This window comes from Balaenoptera physalus, assembly GCF_965194825.1.
Source record: "Balaenoptera physalus genome assembly, chromosome: 7".
Lineage (NCBI taxonomy): Eukaryota > Metazoa > Chordata > Mammalia > Artiodactyla > Balaenopteridae > Balaenoptera > Balaenoptera physalus.
The window spans coordinates 84,772,396-84,795,767 of record NC_138886.1 but is presented as its reverse complement, the minus strand read 5'-3'; the positions used below and the strand labels follow the sequence as shown (position 1 = coordinate 84,795,767).

General features: G+C 42.7%; 1 protein-coding gene across 3 annotated transcripts; it reads left to right on the top strand.

Annotated features, from left to right (window-relative positions):
* The first annotated feature begins 581 nt into the window (after positions 1-581).
* Positions 582-12,327, top strand: ISCA1 (iron-sulfur cluster assembly 1). Of its 3 annotated transcripts, none has more exons than XM_082469951.1 (5): positions 582-783; positions 6,284-6,358; positions 7,672-7,725; positions 10,471-10,576; positions 12,032-12,327. In XM_082469951.1, exons 1-5 carry the CDS (start codon positions 703-705, stop codon positions 12,178-12,180), a joined length of 465 nt encoding a protein of 154 aa, XP_082326077.1. In that variant the 5' UTR covers positions 582-702; the 3' UTR covers positions 12,181-12,327. The 3 variants fall into 3 exon arrangements, with proteins under 3 accessions (XP_082326077.1, XP_082326078.1, XP_082326079.1); XM_082469953.1 differs by lacking the exon at positions 6,284-6,358 and adding an exon at positions 4,303-4,407 and having other exon boundaries at positions 646-783; XM_082469952.1 differs by lacking the exon at positions 6,284-6,358 and having other exon boundaries at positions 586-783.
* The last annotated feature ends 11,045 nt before the right edge of the window (positions 12,328-23,372 follow it).

Here is a 23,372-nt window from a genome sequence, read left to right as displayed (position 1 = left end):
CGACTGGTACTCGCTATAAAGGTATTCCCCGAGCTGCCCAGTCACATCTTACAGTAAAGCTGGATTCCAACCTAAAGCGAACATTGTGTTAGTACCATATTTCAACATCCCAAGCAGCTTGGGGAAAGGCGGGGGAGAGAAGGAGGATATTTATTGAGAATCTGCGGTAATTCTACGGTCTTAAGAACTGCCTAGCTGGACCAAAAAGGAAGACGGAAACGTATGCAGCTGTCCGGGCCTCGAATCCATTCTGCCCTTGAGAACGGCACCTCCCCGGCCGGTAGACTCCTCTGAGTTCTTAAGCGGCGGGGCAGCACCTTGCCCAGAAGGCAGGGCGCGTGGAACGGAGCGCCTCCAGAGTCCACAAGTCCGAGCTCATTCCATGTGCCCCAGTCCGGCTTGAGTCAGCGCGCGGGGATCTGCCGCAGAGCGACGACCTTGCTCTCGACCCCTGTGCCCCACGTCACATGACCACGGCCCGGGCGCCACGCCACGCTCTCCGCCTGTCACTCATACGGCCCGCCCCCCGCCCGTCACTCATACTGCCCGCCCAATAGCGACGGCGCGGGCGGGCCCACGAGGGGCGGGGCCTAGGGCGCCGTGCGCCGGAGCTTGTGGCGTCAATGCGTCCGCCGTGTCCATGGAGAGAGGCTGAGGTGGCCGAGCTCCGGCCCGAGGCATCGGAGCGCCGGGACGGCGAGGATGTCGGCTTCGTTAGTCCGGGCCACTGTCCGGGCTGTGAGCAAGAGGAAGCTGCAGCCCACCCGGGCCGCCCTCACCTTGGTGAGTGGCTGGGGCGCGCGACCGGGCCCGTTATATTGGTTCACCTTCGCCCCCGCGAGGGGGTCACGGTGGCAGGGCACAGCACGGCCGGGCGGCGGGACCCCTGACCTGCTCCGCAGCCGCCGCATCATCCCCACCCCCAACTCCCCTCTGCTGGGGAGATAAACAAGCGCGGGCGGGGCTGCTCCTCGGGAGCCGAGCGCCCGGGAACTACGTTTCCCAGCAGGCTGCGCGCCGCCGCGTGCGGAGGGGGGAGGGGGCGGCGCGAGCGCGGCCCCTGGGGGTCAGGCACGGCTTTTCCGGAGCTTGGGGCCGCGGAGGGTCTTGCCGGCGCAGCGGTGCTTGAGGTCGCGGGTTACTTAGAGGTCGAAGTGCCAGGTGCCGGGCGTAGCTGGGTGAATGAACCAGGGTTCCTACCGTTGAGGCGCTTGGGGAGAGCCGAGCCTAGCCTCGCCTGGCCGGAGGACCACAGTGTGATGTGGGAGCGCCGGTGAGAGCGCGGAGACAACAAAGCCCACCCCCTTGCGGAGATCAAGGCTGCAGTGCACAAAGGGTTACTTCCTGGTGTCTGGGGTGGAAGAGGCTTTGAAACGCACTCTGTGCCTCCAGCAGTCCTAGGCCGTGGTGGCTCTAACAAAGGACAAAGAAGGATAAATGTCCACCCTGAGTGAGTTTACAGTGTTCTCTGGGTGAAAGGTCAAACACACTCAAAGGAAACTTGCTGCAGATACTTAAAGAATTTACTGCGCATGCTGGATCCCCGACGTACTGCACAGTTTTGTTTTGAGTTTTAAATTAACATAAAATTAACCACTTGTAAGCGTTCGATTCGGTGGCATTTAGTACATTCACAGTATTGTGCAACTGTCACTTCTATGTAGCTCCAAAACACCTGGCCCCAAAAGAAAACCCCCTGTCCATTAAGCAGTCACTATTTGCAGTTTTGAAAGATTGGTTTCATAGGAAATCTTATGATGAGTTCAGCATTCTTCTCACACACACCCCACTCTTGGTAAAGAAGCCTTTGTGCAAACACTCAATTCCTGAAGACTGGGGAAAACAGATTAAATTGAATCATGGATTCCGTTCAATTTAATGCCATAAGAAGGCCTGTTGCCGGAAAATTCGTTTCAGCAAAACAGGAGAAAGTCATGATCAGGTGGGAGAATATATTTTTATAATGGGTCACTGTTTTAGGTGCACAAGGAGGTTATCCTGTTTTTATGTGATACTGTATTCTACATTCCCTTTTTCTGTACCATCAAGCCCATTTTCCTGTCTGAAAGATACACTGTCAAATCTTAGAATTCTCCAAGATCTTGAAGTCATAAGAACTAGAAGGCACTACTCATACTTTGTGTCTCCTTTCAATCTGAGTAAAAATTATTCAGAAATCAAAAGAACTCTGCCACTGGTACTGATAGAGCCAGGAAGAGTCAGAAAATGTGAAGACACTTTTTTGCCTTTTCTTTCTCCACCATTTGGCGTGGTATCAATACCTTTTCTTCAAAAATTGAGTCATACCCTTTCTCTCCATTCCTACTTAGTCATCAGACATTTAAGACCTACATTTCCCACCCTCTTGGAACACAGTCATGGGCCTGGCCTTTGGCACCTCTAGAAATTACTAGGAACAATAACCCAGCCCACTTTCTCAGACCTGGGCTCTCAATCCGCATTTGCTCCTTTATGCTTCATTACCTGTCCCGGCTTACCAGGCCAATTCTGCTACCAGCACTGCTTTGTCATGTCAGTTCTCAGTTCACAAGGGCTCTGTGTTGCCTTTGATCAACATTTCCAATTAGCATGCAGGAGTCCATTGTCTGAATTTTTCCTACTTAACTGTCTAGCAGACTTTAGTCCCTTTCCCTGTGATCTTAGCTGGTGTCAAAGCACATCCCTGTTTCTTTCCACCAAAGGTCTGTGGTAGCAGGCTTGCAGTTAATTTTAATCCTGGCATGTGTTCCTAGTTTTAACACACTGGCATGCATGTATTGATATCTGTGTTTAATTTTTAAGTGTTTTTGCAAACGTTTAGTACCATGTTCATTTAAGTGCAAAAGCAGTGAAATCATCAAAGGACTAATGAGTGAAGACAGATGAGAGCAAATGAAATGAGACAGTTCAATGAAACGGGTAAGAAGAGATGATGAATGTTAGCTAAGTATATAAATTTTGACATCAGGAATTCGACATGTTGCAACCTTTGAGAAGTGCTGTACCTGTGCAGTCTAGTCAGTGAGAGGTTAGGAAAATGTATTGATGAAATAAAAGCATGATTCCATGTTTTCAGAGCCAAATTACCTGTGTTAACTGATGTTAATCCAGGAGAGGATTGGTGGTTTGCCGGAGAGAAAGACTTCAAAGACTGGTCACAGGCACTTTTATGCAACCAGGGGTGGGTCCTTGATAGAATACTTTAAGGTTTCAACCCACCACATCAAAGTCAGTACCCTTAATCCAAGGAGGATGACATCCCCCTTCCCTACTTCCCTGCAGGCCCAGGAACTGCGAATGGAATTGTATGTATAGGAGCCAGAGTAAAATATGACTGAAGAACTTGAAGATTTAACACTACATGGCAGGCAGAGGCCTTTATTTCCATTGTACAAAGCAGAATCATTGCAGCCCTAATTAGGGTTAGGGATATACCCACAACTGGCCTAAAACTCAACCAAAGATATGAAGATTAATGGTACATAGCCAGCATCATTCTCGATGCATAGGAGAGAAGATAATTCATTACATACAGTGGGTGCCTTAGGGCTTAATTTCTAGCAGCTCCTGGTTGAGAAGGGTATGGAAACAATATGATGTTAAATACATGGGAGCTCAAGGAGGTGTTTATTCATTGAAGGAATAGCCCCAGAAGTCCTTCGGAACAGTGACCAAGCTGTAAGATTGGTATATGGAGGCAATTTAAGGGGCATTACACAGGAAACAATTGGAAGTAGCCTGAATGTCTAACAGTGAAAGGCCAGTTAAATAAGTAAGAGTAAATCTTGTTGGTGAGATATGTAGTCATTGTAAGTAATGATTTTTTTTAAAGGTTTGGGAGTCATAACTTAATTCTTTGACTTACTAGCCCTGTGCAAATTATTTAATCTTTAATACCTAAATCACAACTGAAAGAATAAAAAGATGATGCATATAAACCATTAAGCACCTAGAAAGTACTCAAGAAACAGTGAATATATGTATGTTACTATGTATCAAATGAGTAGCATGTTAAACTTTCAAAAGTAGGCTACAAAATTGTGAATATATACTATGATTACCTGCATGTACAGGAATAGGCAAAGACAAAAGGCAAACAGCATCATAATGCCATAGCTGTTAAAGAATGAGTCAAACAACATATACTGAAATTTATTCATTGGCTGCCCTTTATCTACCATCTTTTAAACCTTAAAATGCCAGATTTACAATGAAACGAAAGTAGGTTGTAGTTGTTGGCTCATGTTTAGTATACATAGTCGTGGAGTTAACTTTGGGTTTTAATCTTGTTTCCTTAAACAGCAAAAAATGAAAATTGCCTGGGGAATGACTAAGGAAATGCAGTATTGAGGATGGAAAGTTTCTGCTACAAGGAATAGAAACGCTATGGCATTGAATAAAGTAAAAGTATGTTGCTATGAAGTAGTCAGAAAATTCGTTTATCTACAGTGCCTTCTCCCATAATTTCAACCACAAAAACAGACTAGAAATCTTTTTTTTTTTAAGACCAAAATAATCTCACTCAAAGATACTCTTTCACTTGAAAGAATGTCTTGTTCTGTGATACACATATGAGAGAAATCATTATATTTTATTGAGTTTCAAGGGCCTCTTGAATTTTATTTCACTGGCCAAATCCCAGGTGACTTAGACTCATTGATTATACATAACTCTCTTGGGTGGGTGTGGGTAACTTAGTTGTTTGGGGGAGTATGTTGAAATTGGAGGGCCGCTAGGCATCCAGCATGTTGTTTAGTTGAAGTTTTTATACTATTTCCCAGAATGATCTTAAGTCCCAAATGTTCCCCTGTTTAGTCATTCTGACTTGTTCTGAAATTCAGATCCATTGCTTGGAAAGTTCTAATAACCATATCTTTACCCCGAAATGGACTCTCAGCAGGGTTATACAGCATCAGTAACGCTCCTCCCAGTGGGATATATTTGATTATTGCCTGACACTAGAAAATTAAGACATGTTTTGGTTCCTGTAATGACAGTCCCCAGGCACGCAGGCAGTTTTTCTCTTAAGCCCCTTTCAGTGTGAAATGTTGAACATCAACCACTCTGTGGTAAGTGGACCACTCCCCATGAATTGCTTTTGTTTGCTGTTTAAGTGTTTTCTATTAAGAGTTGAGAAAAGAAGGAAATATATTGCTTTTGTAAAAACCAAATTAGATAATTTAGAAAGTCACATGGGACTCGGGAGTTCCCTGGTGGTCCAGTGGATAGGATTCGGCGCTTTCACTGCCGTGGCCCAGGTTCAGTCCCTGGTCAGGATGAGAAGAAACACTTGGGGCAGCACAGTACGTGTGCCCTGAGCTTACACCTCCCATCTGCTGGCAATAAACCAAGGCTCCGCATCAGGTTGGACTACCAGTCAGTATTTTCCCATGGCTGTGCCTTTTTTTTTTTTTTTAATTTACCGGAAATCTTTTGATTGTGATTTGACAGTAATTAGATTAATTTCTTCAGGACTCACATGGGAAATATCACCATGAAAATCAGGAAAGCTGGTTTTTACTGGCAATCACTTAGAAGGGTAACTAAGCATTTTAAAAAATTTTTTTCCATTAATATCTCTATTTGAGGTTAACATACTGTGATCTTAAAAAAAAAAACAAAACGTAATTCTCTGCAGAATTTCCTCCTTCCCCCACCCCCCCCCCATCCTATTCCCTGTCATTGATCTCCTTGGCTCGTGTTCTGATAGAACTGTGGGAAACGGCCTTTATAAACCACCCACTGGTAGTGATTTATTTAACTTTTTTTTTTAAAGTAACACACAATAAGAAACACATACACACCGTATGTTAATAACTGAATCAAAGTTTCACTGTTTATCAAGTGCAGTGCACTATTCTGTGATTTTTGTTTTTGTTTTTTGGCTGTGTTGGGTCTTCGTTGCTGCGCGCGGGCTTTTCTCTGGTTGCGGCGAGCAGGGGCTACTCTTCGTTGCAGTGCGCGGGCTTCTCATCGCGGTGGCTTCTCTTGCGGAGCACAGGCTCTATGCGCGCGGGCTTCAGGAGTTGTGGCACACGGGCTTCAGGAGTTGTGGCACACGGGCTTAGTTGCTCCGTGGCATGTGAGATCTTCCCAGACCAGGGATCGAACCCATGTCCCCTGCGTTGGCAGGTGGATTCTTAACCATTGCGCCATCAGGGAAGTCCCTGTTTTTGTTTTTGTTTTTGTTTTTTTGTTTTTTTTTTTTGTTTGTTTGTTTGTTTTTTTAATGATAGTCTCAACCTTCTACATTGGTTTCATGACTTTTCTAAATTGGGTCCAGACTCTGCTTCAGCATCTTCATCTGGCCAAGCCCCCACCAGACAAGGTGAAAGAGCACACTCGGGCCATCCATCAGGTCTGTACCCCCAGCACAGGCTTGAGTTCTGGTTACGATTACTACCTAGTTGTAGGTCATAATGTCCACTCTGAGATTTCACAAACCAGGAAAATGCCTGTAGAGAAAACTGGAGGACCGGCTCAGCATTGCCAGCTGGAGGCGCTAGTAAAACAAAAAGTAGGAAGGACATGATCTCTTCATGATAAGATATTCTCATTGTTATAATAATAGCTGGCTTATGTTGAGCTCTCCGTTCCTGGCACTATTCTAAATGCTTTTCATGAATTCGTTCATTTAATCCTCACAAGAATCCTCAGGAGGAGGGATTTTTATCCCTGTTTAAGCCAGGTAATGGGCTGGGACACAGCTAGGAAGTGGACCAGGAATGCCCTGGGACAGGCTTTCTCCCTAACAGCCTCCTCAGGAAGTTGGGGTTTGTAATGCTGATCTACGCATGAAGTACATTGAGACGTTTTATTATTTTTGAGGACAACTGGGCTTGGTTAAACAGCATTTCTCCTGAAAACTCTTCCATGTTCTTGTTTCTATTATTGACTAACTTAGTTCTGGTCATCTAGATGCTCAGATGCTGATGTAATAATCTCTGTGAATAGGGACTTCCCTGGAGGTCCAGTGGTCAAGACTTTGTGCTTCCGATGCAAGGGGTGCAGGCTCCATCCCTGGTTGGAGAACTAAGATCCCATGTACCGCGTGGCTGAAATCAATCAATCAATTAATCAATCTCTGTGAACATTTGGTGTGCCTGGCACGAGAGGCACACACTGGGTTATTTGATGCTAGTAACACTTTTTCCTCTAGGTGTGCATTTTGATGGATCTGAAATAGATTTGGGGTAAACAGAATGAGCAATAGAGTTAATAATGATCAATAGGAAAAATTCCTGAAGGTTGGCTTTCCCAATGTGGTACTTGATATCATTCATTGACTGTCGAGTGCCTTCTGTGTGTCAGGCAATGTGCTTGTTGCTGGGCATAAAGTAGGAATTCGAAATAGATGCTGACTAGAAAAATTACATTTGTGATGTGAGTAGATAGTAACAAAGAGATTATGACAGGGAGCTGACCTTGACTGGGGGGGTGGGGGCAGGGGATGAAGAGGATGTTGCTAGTAGATATTTTAAAAAATGCTTTTAATTGAGTAGAGTTCATATGCTTGTGTATGAAATCCACAAGGTACTCTGGTGAGAATGGAACATAAATTCACCATGTGAATTTGCTAAAGGTAGACTTGAGTAGTCTTAAATACTAGGAAATATAAGGCTGAAGAATGCAGTTTGTAACTAACAACTTAATAACCTTCCCTTTTTTCAGACACCTTCAGCAGTAAACAAGATAAAACAGCTTCTTAAAGATAAGCCTGAACACGTAAGTAAAACCAATCGGACAAAGATTTAGTAAAAAATTGAAGTTGTATTTTCACAATGAATTTATCTTGTGATAAACAGTGTGCTTTCATTATTTAGGGGTTTTTATTTAAAAAGTAAAAAATGCTCATGATTTTTAAACGCAAGTAACACAACAGGGTATGATGAAAAGGAAGTCACTCTCTCACCCCACATTCTTCATTCATTCTCCCTTCCAGGAGGCAGCCTCTTCGTGTCCTTGCACAGATCATCTGTGCATTTTATTACCTAGACCAAGGTTTCTCAGCCTCAGCACTGTTGATGTTTTGGACTGGATAGTCCTTGTTGGGAGTGGATTGCAGGATGTTTAGCAGAATCTCTGGCCTCTGCCAGAGTTGTGACAACCAAAACTAATTCCCTGAGGGGAACCACTGGCCTAGACTTTGCTTGTTACATTTGCGTGTGTGTCTCTTTTCCTACTTAGGTGAGAACATACCACACACACTGTGGTTGCACTTTGCTTTGCCACTAATAATATAGCTTGAAGATCTTTCCATATCCTAACATAAAGATCCTTATTCTCCTCATGGCTGCATATACTAGTATATTTCGTTGAACAAGTTTATTTAGCCAGGCTCTCGTATTAAAGGTCTTTTGGGTTGTTCTCATTCAGTGCTTCCACAAACATTATTCAACAAATATTTAGCATCTGTAGTGTGCCAGGCCCATTGTTCTAGACCTGTAGGCATAGCTTATTTCATCTACATAAGCTGTATTCTTAGATGTAGAATCGCTGGGCAAGGGGTGTGCGTACCATCTTAATCTTAGCACATTGTTCATTGCCTAAGGGATACTGTAAATGACTTCCAAGACTATTAATATTCAATAATTATACTACAGAGTAGTTTCTAAGTTCCATTGTACAACCTGTATTACAATGTAACAGGAATTCAATCATCTTCCCCCTAAGAATTATTAAATCTAAGTATATCAGTGTTCCAACTCAATTCCAACTCAATTTGGGTAGACTAATGACTAGAGTATAAATTGACCAGTTGACACAATTTCACTTTTGTAGAGTTGAGAGATGTTTGTTCATATTGACATGAAAAGGCTTGAGCAAACACTTCATCAGGTGTCATTTGTGGCATAAGCAATCCCTTTTCCAAACTCCAGTTACCTAAAGCTGTATTTTCACATACTCTTTAAGTGTCTCTCTATTCCTAATAGTTGGACTTCCTGCTTGTTTGAGTCTTCCTATTTGCAAAGATAAAAACTAAGTTAAACAAGTATTTATGACGTGTGCTCCAGAATTTCAGCCAGGCAGTTTATTATTTACCATGTTGAATATGTGAAATTCCCTCACACATTCTCTAAGCTGTCGCTCTGAAGGTGAATAAAGCTATAGTTCTGTCTCCTTGTTTGAAGACAGAAGAGAATACTCTGAATGCTTCAACTCATCAAAACCACCAAACAGCTTAACATCTAACTCACGCTCTTCATCAGATGTCTTCCCACGTTATGTTTGCTTTCCTGGAGCAAGCACATGTTACTGCTTTTCAGGGAATCAGGATCTGCTTGCTAAAATGATACTTCTTATGATAATGCTGTATACGCATACGAAAAAGCAGATAGGACTCAAGAATAGATAGAAATTGGGTAGATATTGTTAGAAAACTACATTGAGGTAGACATTGGTATTTTAAAAGTGCTGTTTGGTCACTTTTTAAACTTCTTAACGTCTGTGTTGACTGCAGTCTTTTGCTTTCTGGTACTTGAGAGTGTTTACAGAATTAAGGCCCCATGTCACATAGAGGCAATACAATTGCCAGGTGATGACCTATGAACCTTGGTGAACCTAACCATAGGGAAGTATCCTGGGAACATCTCACATGGTGAGGTGGAGCAAAAACATTTTTGAGAAAGTCCAGTTTTCTTAGGTAGTCGTCTCTGCCATCAGATATTTTTTTCCTTTTTTTTTTTAAAAAAAAAAAAGGTGATTATTCATTTTTGGAATTAAAACTCTTCCCTTAAAAATGTTATTCCCAGACAAAATGTTTAATAGTAATGGTTAAGTAATAAACATGCTTTAGGTGTAGTGGAATATTACGTAGGCATTAGTTGCAAATGATAATTACAAAAGCTAATTACATGGGAAAATGATGTCTTAAGTGGGAAAAAAACAAAGCAGAGAATAAATTTTTTATTTCTGCTCTAATAAAAACTATGTTTAGGGAATTCCCTGGCAGTCCAGTGGTTAGGACTCTGAGCTTTCGCGGCCAAGGGCATGGGTTCAATCCCTGGTCAGGGAACTAAGATCCCACAAGCCGCATGGCACGGCCCAAAAAAAAAAAAAAACACCCATGTTTAGATTATATATGAGACAAAGACTGAAAGAAAATAGGAAAAAACATACAAGCTCATTTTTAGGGTACTGGTGACTGTAGTTTTGGGGGGCAGTGTTCCCTCTATATTGCTTTCTTTGTATATAATTGGTTTTTATTCTTTTTGGATCCCTGCCAATGTTGTAATGATATTTGTACAGTAGTTAAATTTTTAAAATGCTAGTTTCCCATTCTGCTTATACGTCCTAAATTTTTAAAATGCTAGTTTCCCATTCTGCTTATACTTCCTTTCCCATTCTGCTTATACTTCCCTACTGCTTAGCTTTTGAAGAAATGAATATTATCAAATAGGGCTTTTATTAATATAACTGTTTAATCTGTGCTACTTTAAAACTAAGTTTATTTTTACAATGCCTTTTCAGGTTGGTGTGAAAGTTGGTGTCCGAACCAGGGGTTGTAATGGCCTTTCCTACACTCTGGAATATACAAAGACAAAAGGAGACTCTGATGAAGAAGTTATTCAAGATGGTGAGTTTTAAGCAAACTTTTTCTGGACACTTTGTTCTCCCTAAAATGTTTAGCCTTGTGTAGCATGGAGAGTAATGATGATAATAGTAGGAATGGTGTATATAGTGCTCACTGTGAGGGAGGCACGGTTTGACAGGCTTTCATATATTAACTGATTTATACACAGCAACTAAATGAGAATGGTACTGTATTGTCCCCATTTTGCAGATGAAGAAACTGAGGCACTGAGAGATTAAATATGTTTGCCTAAGGTCACATAGCCAGTAAGTGGCCTTATGAACATTTGAACCCAATCAAGTTCACTCCAGAGGCTGTGCTCTTAGTAACTAAGTGATAGATTATTGGATGAACTTGTTTATTTGTTTCAGTTATGAAAGGTTATCATTGTGTGCAGAAAGATTTTAAGATGATAAAACTTCAGAATGAACCAGCCACTTTGGTGTGAAGCATCTGTGTCAAATAAGTAATGTCATCTCCTGCTTTAGAAGAGTCTATTTCCAAATTGTATTAAAAATTGCAGTGCTTTAATTATATTTTGCCCCTCCCCCCCGTCCCTGCTCCTACCCAATAATCTGATAAAATCTATTTAAAACAAAATAAGTACTGCCACAACCTCAGGGGAGTTTCAGTGTGCATGGGTTCTGCAGCACTGGCTTTGTGTGCGCCATTAGCCAGTTTTCATGGGTTCTTGATGTGTATTCTTTTTATTGCACTTAAGTTACTGATCAATAAAGACATTTGTTAGTATATTATTTTTAAAATCAATACGTAAAAGTATCTTAAACCTGAAACTTTTCATCTTAAAAAAGAGATCTAATAAAGATAGTTCATATTTAAGTAATGATGCAGTTTTTTATAAGGAAGAAAGCTTTCTTAATCCATTAGTATTTATGAAGGTGCCCACCTCTACCAACTAGGTAGGTAGAGATAACTAGGGAGTTATGTTATTATCAGTTTTCCGGTCCATAAGCAGAAAAACAGAACTGCTTGTACTGATTTATGATTTAGTCTTATTAAACTAGCCCATTATATCATAGTCCTTTGTGTTTCTCTAGGCTTGGCAGTGTGTTGTGTGTACAAATGTCATTTCGGGATTTTCATTAATCTTGTTGACTTCATCTTTACAGAACTCTTACTGAGAATATACACGTTTTCTTCATGTAGCAAATTGAAGTATAGCGAAGAAAGGCAAATTCTAGTTTTACACAGAATTGTCATGGAATTTGCTGTATACAACTGTCTAGCCTAATAACAGTTATTTTTGACATAGATTATTGTGTAGGAAAGGAGACAGAAAACTGAGCACTGCATCCCTTAAAGGAAATACTGAGACAGATTCAAAGCCTCTTGTTTGACGTTTGTTAGTGGATACTATTTAAAGTTCAGTTGTGCTTTGAATCAGCAGGTTCCATGGGATGGCAGGCTTTATATGACTCATATTTTCTTCTCCCCCAGGAGTCAGAGTGTTCATCGAGAAGAAAGCACAGCTAACACTTTTAGGAACAGAAATGGACTATGTTGAAGACAAATTATCCAGTGAGTTTGTGTTCAATAACCCAAACATCAAAGGAACGTGTGGCTGTGGAGAAAGCTTTAATATTTGACTCCTCAGGACTACTCGGGCTGTAGGCCGCAGGAGAGCTGTGGAAGCTCTAGGGCTTATTGAAGAAGTCATAGGACTGTCACATGCTTAAGGTTTGTAATGTATGGCTGCCTTACAAGGAAAATAAACTGATGCGTTTGAAAATGAAGCCAGTGTGTTAGATTCCAGAAGAATTGATACTTGTGTTCTTTATAGGGGACAGAAAATGAGAATCTATTGCTCTGTTTGTGTCGTCTTTCTGATCTGTAAAGAAAAAAAGTTTTACCCTGCAATTAACTTCTCCTTCCTGCATCCTTTCTGTTAGAACTAGTTTCATGGAAGTTGCCTTCCTGGGGGGATTTCAGAAAACATGTTCTTAATAGGTGTAGATTGGTAGATCTTTTGAAAGGATTGAACGTACATCTCCCAACAAGATGGATGGCATTTAACATTCAGAGGCAGGAAGTCTTGACTGCTGGTGTGGTGTGGTGCTGCATTGTTTTTCTACCCAAACTGGACACAGCGTTTCTACATTTTTATCTAAAACTTCATTGTCAGATGCCTCATTTGCTTACCCTGCAGCATCCCCAGCCATTAGAGTACTGGACAAAGATTTCCTTGAACTGTAGTGCAGAATAGTTCTGAGTGATGGGATCAAAAGGTAAATACTTCACCCACCTGTTTTTAAGTCCATTTCTTTTGCCCACCCTAAGCATCTGCTCGGATATGGGGTCTCAAGCGGACTTAGATCCTTTTCGTCAGAAGGTCTCTTAAAAGCCATCTAGCCCATCCCCTCAGTTCTATACCCGGGGAAGCAAAACCCCAGGGAAGCTGAGGGGCTTTTGTCCCCCCTCACACTGCAGGCTGGGTAGGGGCAGAGCCGGGACCACCCACATCTCCCCCTCTTGAAGGTGACACGCCAGCCCTGCGCTCCGAGGCAGTCAGTGAAGGTAAATGGGTGATCTGGCTTCTTTATCTGGTGAACATTTGGATAAGATTTCTTTGTAATTTGGAGAGCATATTTAGCTTTATTTTATTTGGGGTGAGAAGAATCTTATTTTAAAACCCACTTATGTGAATTACCATCTTGTTTGACCAGGACTGTGGAACAGTCGTTTATACTAGCAGGGAAGAAGACATTGTAGCCACCCAGAACTGTTCTTTTGGAAGGTAGTAATTGTGAAGCAGAACATGGGGATCTTTTCTTATAATTCCCAATATGATGTGTACACTCTGGGTCCTAAGTCCAATTGCTAAAATTTTTAAGCCTAATATTTTAACCTGACATTTTATCACCAACTTTTCTTTAACAGTATTCCTTTTGTCATTTAGTTAATAATTTTCCTGGGTTTGACATATTAAGTGTTCTGTGAGATGACATATTTGCTTTTTTTGAAAGCCGATTCTTATGAATTGAAGTGGCTGAGTTCCTTTATGTTTGTCATATTTACTGAAGTACCAGGCACAAAATGCACCAAAACCAAGAGCAGTAGCTTTATGTAAATGCTCATGAATTTGTATTGTTAATATAACTGTCAACCCACTTATAATTTGTGCAATACTGTATATATGTAGATTGAGTTGCCAATAAAAAAAAAAAGTAGCCTCTTTGTGATCATAAAATTGCCTTTTCTTTTAAGAGAGCAGGGTTTGTGAATAGCAGCCATTGTTGCTACTAATAAGTAATGTTCTGTTTTCCTAACCAGTCTCCCTGCCGCCAGGATTTTCCCCACCCGATTCTGTTGCATCCACTCTTTTAGTTGTTGGGGTCCCCTTGCAGCCCGTTGACAGACCATTTCAGATTGCTCTGGGCTCCAGAGTCCTCATTCCCTTTCTCCTTCTGTATTGTCTTTCTCCCTTTTTCACTCTAAGGGTCATTCACCTCATCCAAGCTGCTTCTACAGCCTCCCACGCAAATTTCATCCTTACTTTCTCACATGTTGTTATTCCCGGTAGGGAATGCTTTTTCCAACTCTGTCGTCTGAGCTTTATGTTCATCTCCCTGCGGTAGTTACCTTCAGGCATATTTGTGAGCACCTGCTCTCCGCCATCCCTTAGGCTTCACAGATAACCAGAGACCATCTCTGAAAGATCTTAGCGTTGACAAATGAGACAGACACCAATGAAAAGAATAGGGTAAGTGTTGCTAATAGCATTTATTCCATACTTGCTACATGCCAGGAACTGTTCTAATTAACAGTCTTCACTACAACCCAGTGAAGTGGGTCTGATGACTGTCTTTTTCCTAGATGAGAAACTGAAATATGGCGTGGACAAAATAGTTGACCTAAGGCAACGTGGTAAGTGGCCAAGTCAGGATGACAAACCACACCATCTGGCTCTAGCCCCATGCCGCTCGCAGTTAGGCTGCTCTGCACGTCACGATAAGAACCGAGACTGCAGGTGCCCTTCTAAAAAGGTATCTAAGAGGTTATGGCACCTGAGCCGAGTCTGAGAAGAGTTTTGGGGAAGAGGGAAGAGAATGAACAAAACTGAAGAGGGTTAGAAACACGCTAGGAAGCTAAGCACTCAGAAGACTGTGAGGCACGGCAGGGCCAGGAGACAGGATGGAAGGCAAGGCAGGGATGGGATGTGGGGCTCGCTCTAGGTTCTGTGGGTACCGAGAGCCGCTGAAGGTTTTCACGAGGGGGTCATCAAAACGACTGCACTTAGAAGTGTCACCCTGGCTGCCCTGTGGAGGGGGAGAAGGCTGCGTGAGGAGGGCGGACAGGAGGAGGCTACTGAAAAACCCCAGTTAGGACCTGAGGGAGGGGCCGGTGTGAGGCAGGCTTAGGTGAAATGGGCGGAACTCAACACAGCAACCGCCACAGGCCATTATTTTGTGGCTCTTGGCCGGTCACACTAGCAGTGCTTGTACTGGTGTTTGGGTTTTGGTTTGGTTTTTTGCACAATATTGAAAGGTTCTTGAAGACAAGAGCACTATCATTTTCTCTCATATTCACTTAGCACCAGGCACACGGTAATTATTTTTGGCAAAATAACCCCTACAGCCATTTGGTGTTCTGTCCGTTCTGCATCCTATAGATCCAAGCTCCGCTCCATACCTCGGGCGTCCTGTGAGGTCGCTTCGCAGTGCCCCTGTGTGACGTGTAGGCCGTCAGCTGCTGTGGAGGGAGCTTCACGCAGAGGCAGAGCCGATGGTTGATGATGGTTAGAAGATCACGTTTAGAAGCCGGCTCTTCCACAGCAGGATGCTAGCTGGGGCTGCTCAGGCCACTGTGACTGAAACACCCCTTGGAGAATTCCGGGAGCCGAGGGCATGGGGGTGCCATGCTGCATGGCCGCAGTGCGCCTCCCTGCCCTCTGTCTCCGCACCCACAAGAACGATTTCTTTTCTCAAAGGGGAAAGGGTGGAATGGGATTGGAAAAACCCCTGGAAGATCAGATGTCCCTTAGGTTTCCAGTACTTCCTAGATTTCATTCAGCAGGAAATACTTTTACAAATCAGCTTTTCTTACCTTGTTTTGGCGGCTGAGAGATCAGGGAAATGCAAAAAGCCTGTGGTGGTAAGCCGCCTAGTAATTCCGCTGCCATCTAACCAGCTGTAAGGACCTTCACAGCCTGCAAAGCTCTTTAACTACCAGTGTCCCATTTGTGCCTCAGGGCAGACGTGCCCCGGGCCAGGGAGACACCTTCAGTGTGGAGTAAATACAAATGCGATGCCGACATTAGTGCGTTCGTGGGAGGCTGGTGTGCGAAGGGAGAGGTTGGGGGTGAGGTGCACCTGGATTGAATCACAGGTTCTGTCGTTTTGTAGCCTTGAGACCTCGCACAGACTAGGTAACTTCCCTGAGCCTGTTTTCTCTTCTGTAGAACAAGCTCAGAATTGGGGAAAGTTGAAGAGCTAACCGCATATAAACAGCATCCAGCTTAGAGTGCACACTCGGTACGTTATAGTTCTAGCCCCTTTGACCCACGGATTATCAGTCAAAGCAAGAGTTCACAGAAATGAGAGTTTCCACGCCATTAGGGAGTTAATGTCCCGTATTAAAATCTGCGGGAAGTTTGCTGTATTTCTTTCAAATGACCACAGTAGCTTGTTTGAAAAGAACTAAAAATGCGATCATACAGAGAAATTGTATTCTCTTAGTAGCTGATTAGCTATAAAGAGAATTCCTGTGTAGAGAGCAACCTGCCTTAATCGAGGAGTAGCAGCTGAACCCCCTGGGCCCGGGGAGGCCACACCAGCCTTCAGAAGGAGAGCAGGGCTGGAGGTCCCCACCCTACCCTCGGCCTCTTTCGAGATGCAGAACCCATGTAGGGGGTTAAATCTCTGTGGAATGTGGGATGTCAACATCCTCCGTCACTTCCACAGAATCTTTGGTAATCGCATGGAACTCAACCTTCCCGAAGGCAAGGGCTTTGTCCGGCAATAGTCCCCCAGCTTAAAACTCTCATTTTTTTGAGAGCTTAGTGAGTTACTTCATGGTTTTACTTCCATGAACAAGTAATTCCCAAACTGTTCACTGTAGAGTACCTTTTTATTGTTCTCTGTGGAGTCCAGTCTTGAAGCAATTCTTAAGCTTTAGGATTGTATGTAAGTCACCTGGGAATCTTGTCAGAATGCAGAGATTCCAAAGGTCTGGGGTTCTGAACATCCAGCCAAGCAAGGCCCAAGTGGAGCCCATGCTGTTGCTCTGCAGACCACCTTTGAGGGTCAAGTTTTAAAATTAATTATCTCTGGAAGAACCTGGTGTATTAAGTGATAATTCATGCCCATGTTTGTTTTTACTAAACACCCACCGTAGTGCTCAGGGTTTCCAATTAGCATGAAATACCCGTGAGGTGACAGAACTCAAAGGCTAGGACAGTTCACCTGGCACTTTTAACTCTATAAGTGCTGACTATGATTTCCTTAAGGTATTCTGAAACTCTAAAACTATCTCAGGGACCCCAGCCTCATTTCTTCTTAGTAGCTTCCTTGGTAGCTGACATCCCCAGCTCGGCCACCACTGCCTAACCAGCAGAACTGGGTGACCTGGAGGGTCCACAAGTCATTTTTATCCTAATGCACGTGACCCAGAACCTTCTCAAATACAAAGACCAAATATGACGTCTCAGGAAGAATAAAAAGAAGGGAAAAGTATGGCTCTTCTTTGGCCATATAAGGTGGCACAGGGCCTTGCCTTTTTTTTTTTTTTTTTTTTTTTTAATTTGGCTGTACCGGGTCTTAGCTGCAGCACTTGGGATCTTTAGTTGTGCAGTGCGAGATCTAGTTCCCTGACCAGGGATCAAGCCCGGGCCCCCTGCATAGGAAGTGCGAACTCTTAACCACTGGACCACCAGGGAAATCCCAGGGCCTTGCCTTTCTTAGGAGATTTGTTTTGTGGTAAGATATACATAACATAAAATTTACCACTTTAACCATTTTTAAGTGTAAAGTGCGGTGACATTTAGTACATTCACATTGTTCTGCAACTATCACTACTATCCACCTCCAGAACTTTTTCATCATCCCAGCGGAAACTGTGTACCCATGAAACAATAACTTTTCAACCCTCCTCTCCATGAATTTGACTAAGTGCCTCATATAAGTGGAATCAATTTGTCCTTTTGTGCCTGGTGATGTTTTTAGATCTTCTTTGTCAGCATTAGATGTGGCCTAAATATACTGACCAGTTATTACTGTTTCCCTTTAAGCCACAATGATAAAGTCTTAATTATTCAGCTGTGAAATTGTCTTTCGATGGTATGTCTATTGATGGTTATTTATGAACAATTAGGGACATTTTAAGAAAAGCATCAAAAGATTTTACAGTCCACTGACCTAGTTGAAACTCTTCATGATGACTCTGGGGCAGAAACCGTATCAAATTTAACAAAATAAGTTAAATATGTAGGACTTCCTTCACTCTTGTGAGGAAATTAAGTCAAGTAGACTAATTTGATGCTGCAACAGATCTTTTCTTGTTCCTTATTTTCCAATATTCAATCCATTTATTTGTTCATTCTATCAAACACCAAAAATGTATTCCATACCTACACTATACTAGGATATTTTGCGGCCCTGGGAATTCGAGTTGACAAAACCTGTATGTTCGCCGGATCTTACACATACAGTTTACTAAAAGTAAGTAAAACGTGTTGTGGAAAAACGAGTACAACATGGTATGTGCCCTCTAGGAGGCAGACAGAGAAGGCTGTAACAACTGGGATGGCTGCCACAGGGGGAGGGGCAACCCTCTGGTACTTAAGTGGAGATGGATAGGCTTCTCCAATATTCCAGAAGAGGTTTATACATGATGAAAGGGTGGGATTAGAGTTATCCCTGCCTACCAAATGGAGAGTCTGTAATTCTGAAATTTCATGTTAAAAGATAAACCTCAGGGTAGAGAAAGATAGCATTTATTTAAAACAAAGCAATTTGGCATTAAGCCAATCTACAGGGGAGAAAACCCAGATTATTGTAGGAAATTATGTTTTACTCTCAACATAGCAAACTTCTCTCTATATAATATATACTATAAAAATTCAGATATTTTTCCTCTTCTCAGAGGAAGACAGCAAACACAATATCAAGTCTGTATTACAAAAAATCAATAACCTTATGCACATAAAATCCACCTGAGTCACTGTAGAGACCATGCCTGTCTCACCGCACCTTGTCTGCTGTCATTTACGGTCATTATTAACACCACCAATACACGACCCCTGAACCGCCACAGATAAAGCTGAGCCTGTAGCCTGGTTTGCCCTGACAGTACCTAGAACTCTGCCAGACCTGAGTTGGGTAACAGTGGAATATTATTCCGCCTTAAAAAGTAAGGAAATTCTGGGAGGAGCTTCAAGATGGCAGAAGAGTAAGACGCGGAGATCACCTTCCTCCCCACAAATACATCAGAAATACATATACATGTGCAACAACTCCTACAGAACACCTGCTGAACGCTGGCAGAAGACCTCAGACTTCCCAAAAGGCAAGAAACTCCCCACGTACCTGGGTAGGGCAAAAGAGAAAAGGAAAAACAGAGACAGAAGAATAGGGATGGGACCTGCACCAGTGGGAGGGAGCTGTGAAGGAGGAAAGGTGTCCACACACTAGGAAGCCCCTTCGCGGGCAGAGACTGTGGGTGGCGGAGGGGGTAAGCTTCGGAGCCATGGAGGAGAGCGCAGCCACAGGGGTGCGGAGGGCAAAGCGGAGAGATTCCCGCACAGAGGATCGGTGCCGACCAGCACTCACCAGCCCGAGAGGCTTGTCTGCTCACCCGCCGGGGTGGGTGGGGGCTGGGAGCTGAGGCTCGGGGTTGGATCCCAGGGAGAGGACTGGGGTTGGCGGCATGAACACAGCCTGAAGGGGGCTAGTGCACCACAGCTAGCCGGGAGGGGGTCCGGGAAAAAGTCTGGAGCTGCCGAAGAGGCAAGAGACTTTTTCTTGCCTCTTTGTTTCCTGGTGCGCAAGGAGAGGGGATTAAGAGCTCCACTTAAAGGAGCGCCAGAGACCGGCACAAGCCGCGGCTATCAGCGCGGACCCCAGAGACGGGCATGAGATGCTAAGGCTGCTGCTGCAGCCACCAAGAAGCCTGTGTGCGAGCCCAGGTCACTCTCCACACCGCCCCTCCCAGGAGCCTGTGCAGCCCGCCACTGCCAGCGTCCTGTGATCCAGGGACAACTTCCTCGGGAGAACGCACGGTGCACCTCAGGCTGGTGCAACGTCACGCCAGCCTCTGCCGCGACAGGCTCGCCCCGCATCCGTACCCTTCCCTCCCCTCGTCCTGAGTGAGCCAGAGCCCCTGAATCAGCGGCTCCTTGAACCCCGTCCTGTCTGAGCGAAGAACAGACGCGCTCAGGCGACTTAAACGCAGAGTCAGGTCCAAATCCAAAGCTGAACCCCGGGAGCTGTGCAAACAAAGAAGAGAAAGGGAAATTTCTCCCAGCAGCCTCAGGAGCAGCAGGTTAAATCTCCACAATCAACTTGATGTACCTGCATCTGTGGAATACCTGAATAGACAATGAATCATCCCAAATTGAGGAGGTGGACTTCGGGAGCAACGATATGTATTTTCTTTTTCCCTTTTTCTCTTTTTGTGAGTGTGTATGTGTATGCTTCTGTGTGTGACTTTGTCTGTATAGCTTTGCTTTTATCATTTCTCCTAGGGTTTTGTCTGTACGTTGTTTTTTTTTTTCTTTTCTTTTATTACATAAAAAAAAATTTTATTTCTTAATGATTATTTTTTATTTTAATAACTTTATTTTATTTTACTTTATTTTATTTTATCTTCTTCTTTCTTTCTTTCTTTCTTTTTTTTTCTCCCTTTTATGCTGAGCCATGTGGAGGACAGGCTCTTGGTGCTCCAGCCAGGCATCAGGGCTGTGCCTCTGAGGTGGGAGAGCCAAGTTCAGGACACTGATCCACAAGAGACCTCCCAGCTCCACGTAATATCAAATGGTGAAAATCTCCCAGAGATCTCCATCTCAATGCCAAGACCCAACTCCACTCAACGACCAGCAAGCTACAGTGCTGGACATCCTATGCCAAACAACTAGCAAGACAGGAACACAACCCCATCCATTAGCACAGAGGCTGCCTAAAATCATAATAAGGCCACAGACACCCCAAAACACACAACCAGACATAAACCTGCCAACCAGAAAGTCAAGATCCAGCCTCATCCACCAGAACACAGGCACTAGTCCCCTCCACCAGGAAGCCTACACAACCCACTGAACCAACCTTAGCCACTGGGGACAGACACCAAAAACAATGGAAACTACAAACCTGCAGACTGCGAAAAGGAGACCCCAAACACAGTAAGTTAAGCAAAATGAGAAGACAGAGAAACACACAGCAGATGAAGGAGCAAGGCAAAAACCCACCAGACCTAACAAATGAAGACGAAATAGGCAGTCTACCTGAAAAAGAATTCAGAATAATGATAGTAAAGATGATCCAAAATCTTGGAAATAGAATGGAGAAAATACAAGAAACGTTTAACAAGGACCTAGAAGAACTAAAGAGCAAACAAACAGTAATGAACAACACAATAAATGAAATTAAAGATTCTCTAGAAGGGATCAATAGCAGAATAACTGAGGCAGAAGAACAGATAAGTGACCTGGAAGATAAAATAGTGGAAATAACTACTGCACAGCAGAATAAAGAAAAAAGAATGAAAAAAATTGAGGACAGTCTCAGAGACCTCTGGGACAATATTAAACGCACCAACATCGAATTATAGGGGCCCCAGAAGAACAAGAGAAAAAAAAAGAGACTGAGAAAATATTTGAAGAGATTATAGTTGAAAACTTCCCTAATATGGGAAAGGAAATAGTTAATCAACTCCAGGAAGCACAGAGAGTCCCATACAGGATAAATCCAAGGAGAAACACACCAAGACACATATTAATCAAACTATCAAAAATTAAATACAAAGAACAAATATTAAAAGCAGCAAGGGAAAAACAACAAATAACACATAAGGGAATCCCCATAAGGTTAACAGCTGATCTTTCACCAGAAACTCTGCAAGCCAGAAGGGAGTGGCAGGACATATTTAAAGTGATGAAGGAGAAAAACCTACAACCAAGATTACTCTACCCAGCAAGGATCTCATGCAGATTTGACAGGGAAATTAAAAACTTAACAGACACACAAAAGCTAAGAGAATTCAGCATCAACAAACCAGCTTTATAACAAATGCTAAAGAAACTTCTCTAGGCAGGAAACACAAGAGAAGGAAAAGACCTACAATAATAAACCCAAAACAATTAAGAAAATGGTAATGGGAACATACATATCGATAATTACCTTAAATGTAAATGGATTAAATGCTCCAACCAAAAGACGTAGACTGGCTGAATGGATACAAAAGCAAGACCCGTATATATGCTGTCTACAAGAGACCCACTTCAGACCTAAGGACACATACAGACTGATAGTGAGGGGATGGATAAAGATATTCCATGCAAATGGAAATCAAAAGAAAGCTGGAGTAGCAATTCTCATATCAGACAAAATAGACTTTAAAACAAAGACGATTACAAGAGACAAAGAAGGACACTACATAATGATCAAGTGATCAATCCAAGAAGAAGATATAACAATTGCAAATATTTTTGCACCCAACATAGGAGCACCACAATACATAAGGCAAATACTAACAGCCAAAAAAGGGGAAATCGACAGTAACACAATCATAGTAGGGGAATTTAACACCCCACTTTCACCAATGGACAGATCATCCAAAATGAACGTAAATAAGGAAACACAAGCTTTAAATGATACATTAAACAAGATTAACTTAATTGATATTTATAGGACATTCCATCCAAAAACAACAGAATACACATTCTTCTCAAGTGCTCTTGGAACATTCTCCAGGGTAGATCATATCTTGGGTCACAAATCAAGCCTTGGTAAATTTAAGAAACTTGAAATCGTATCAAGTATCTTTTCTGACCACAACGCTATGGGACTAGATAACAATTACAGGAAAAATCTGTAAGAAATACAAACACATGGAGGCGAAACAACACACTACTTAATAACCAGAGATCACTGAAGAAATCAAAGAGGACATCAAAAAATACCTAGAAACAAATGACAATGAAAACACCACGACCCAAAACCTATGGGATGCAGCAAGAGCAGTTCTAAGAGGGAAGTTTATAGCAATACAAGCCTACCTTAAGAAACAAGAAACATCTCAAATAAACAACCTAACCTTACACCTAAAGCAATTAGAGAAAGAGGAACAAAATACCCCAAAGTTAGCAGAAGGAAAGAAATCATAAAGATCAGGTCAAAAATAAATGAAAAATGAAGTAAACGATAGCAAAGATCAATAAAACTAAAAGCTGGTTCTTTGAGAAGATAGACAAAATTGATAAACCATTAGCCAGACTTATCAAGAAAAAAAGGGAGAAGACTCAAATCAATAGAATTAAAAATGAAAAAGGACAAGTAACAACTGACACTGCAGAAATACAGAGGATCATGAGAGATTACTAAAAGCAACTATATGCCAATAAAATGGACAACCTGGAAGAAATGGACAAATTCTTAGAAATGCACAACCTTCTGAGACTGAACCAGGAAGAAATAGAAAGTATGAACAGACCAATCACAAGCACTGAAATTGAAACTGTAATTTAAAATCTTCCAACAAACAAAAGCCCAGGACCAGATGGCTTCACAGGTGAATTCTATCAAACATTTAGAGAAGAGCTAACACCTATCCTTCTCAAACTCTTCCA

Excerpts from the sequence above, each read along its gene's own strand:
- ISCA1 (XM_082469951.1), top strand. The coding sequence starts at position 703 with ATGTCGGCTTCGTTAGTCCGGGCCACTGTCCGGGCTGTGAGCAAGAGG. Across the intron at positions 784-6,283 it reads CCCGGGCCGCCCTCACCTTG|ACTCTGCTTCAGCATCTTCA; the intron begins GTGAGTGGCTGG and ends AATTGGGTCCAG. Across the intron at positions 10,577-12,031 it reads TGAAGAAGTTATTCAAGATG|GAGTCAGAGTGTTCATCGAG; the intron begins GTGAGTTTTAAG and ends CTTCTCCCCCAG.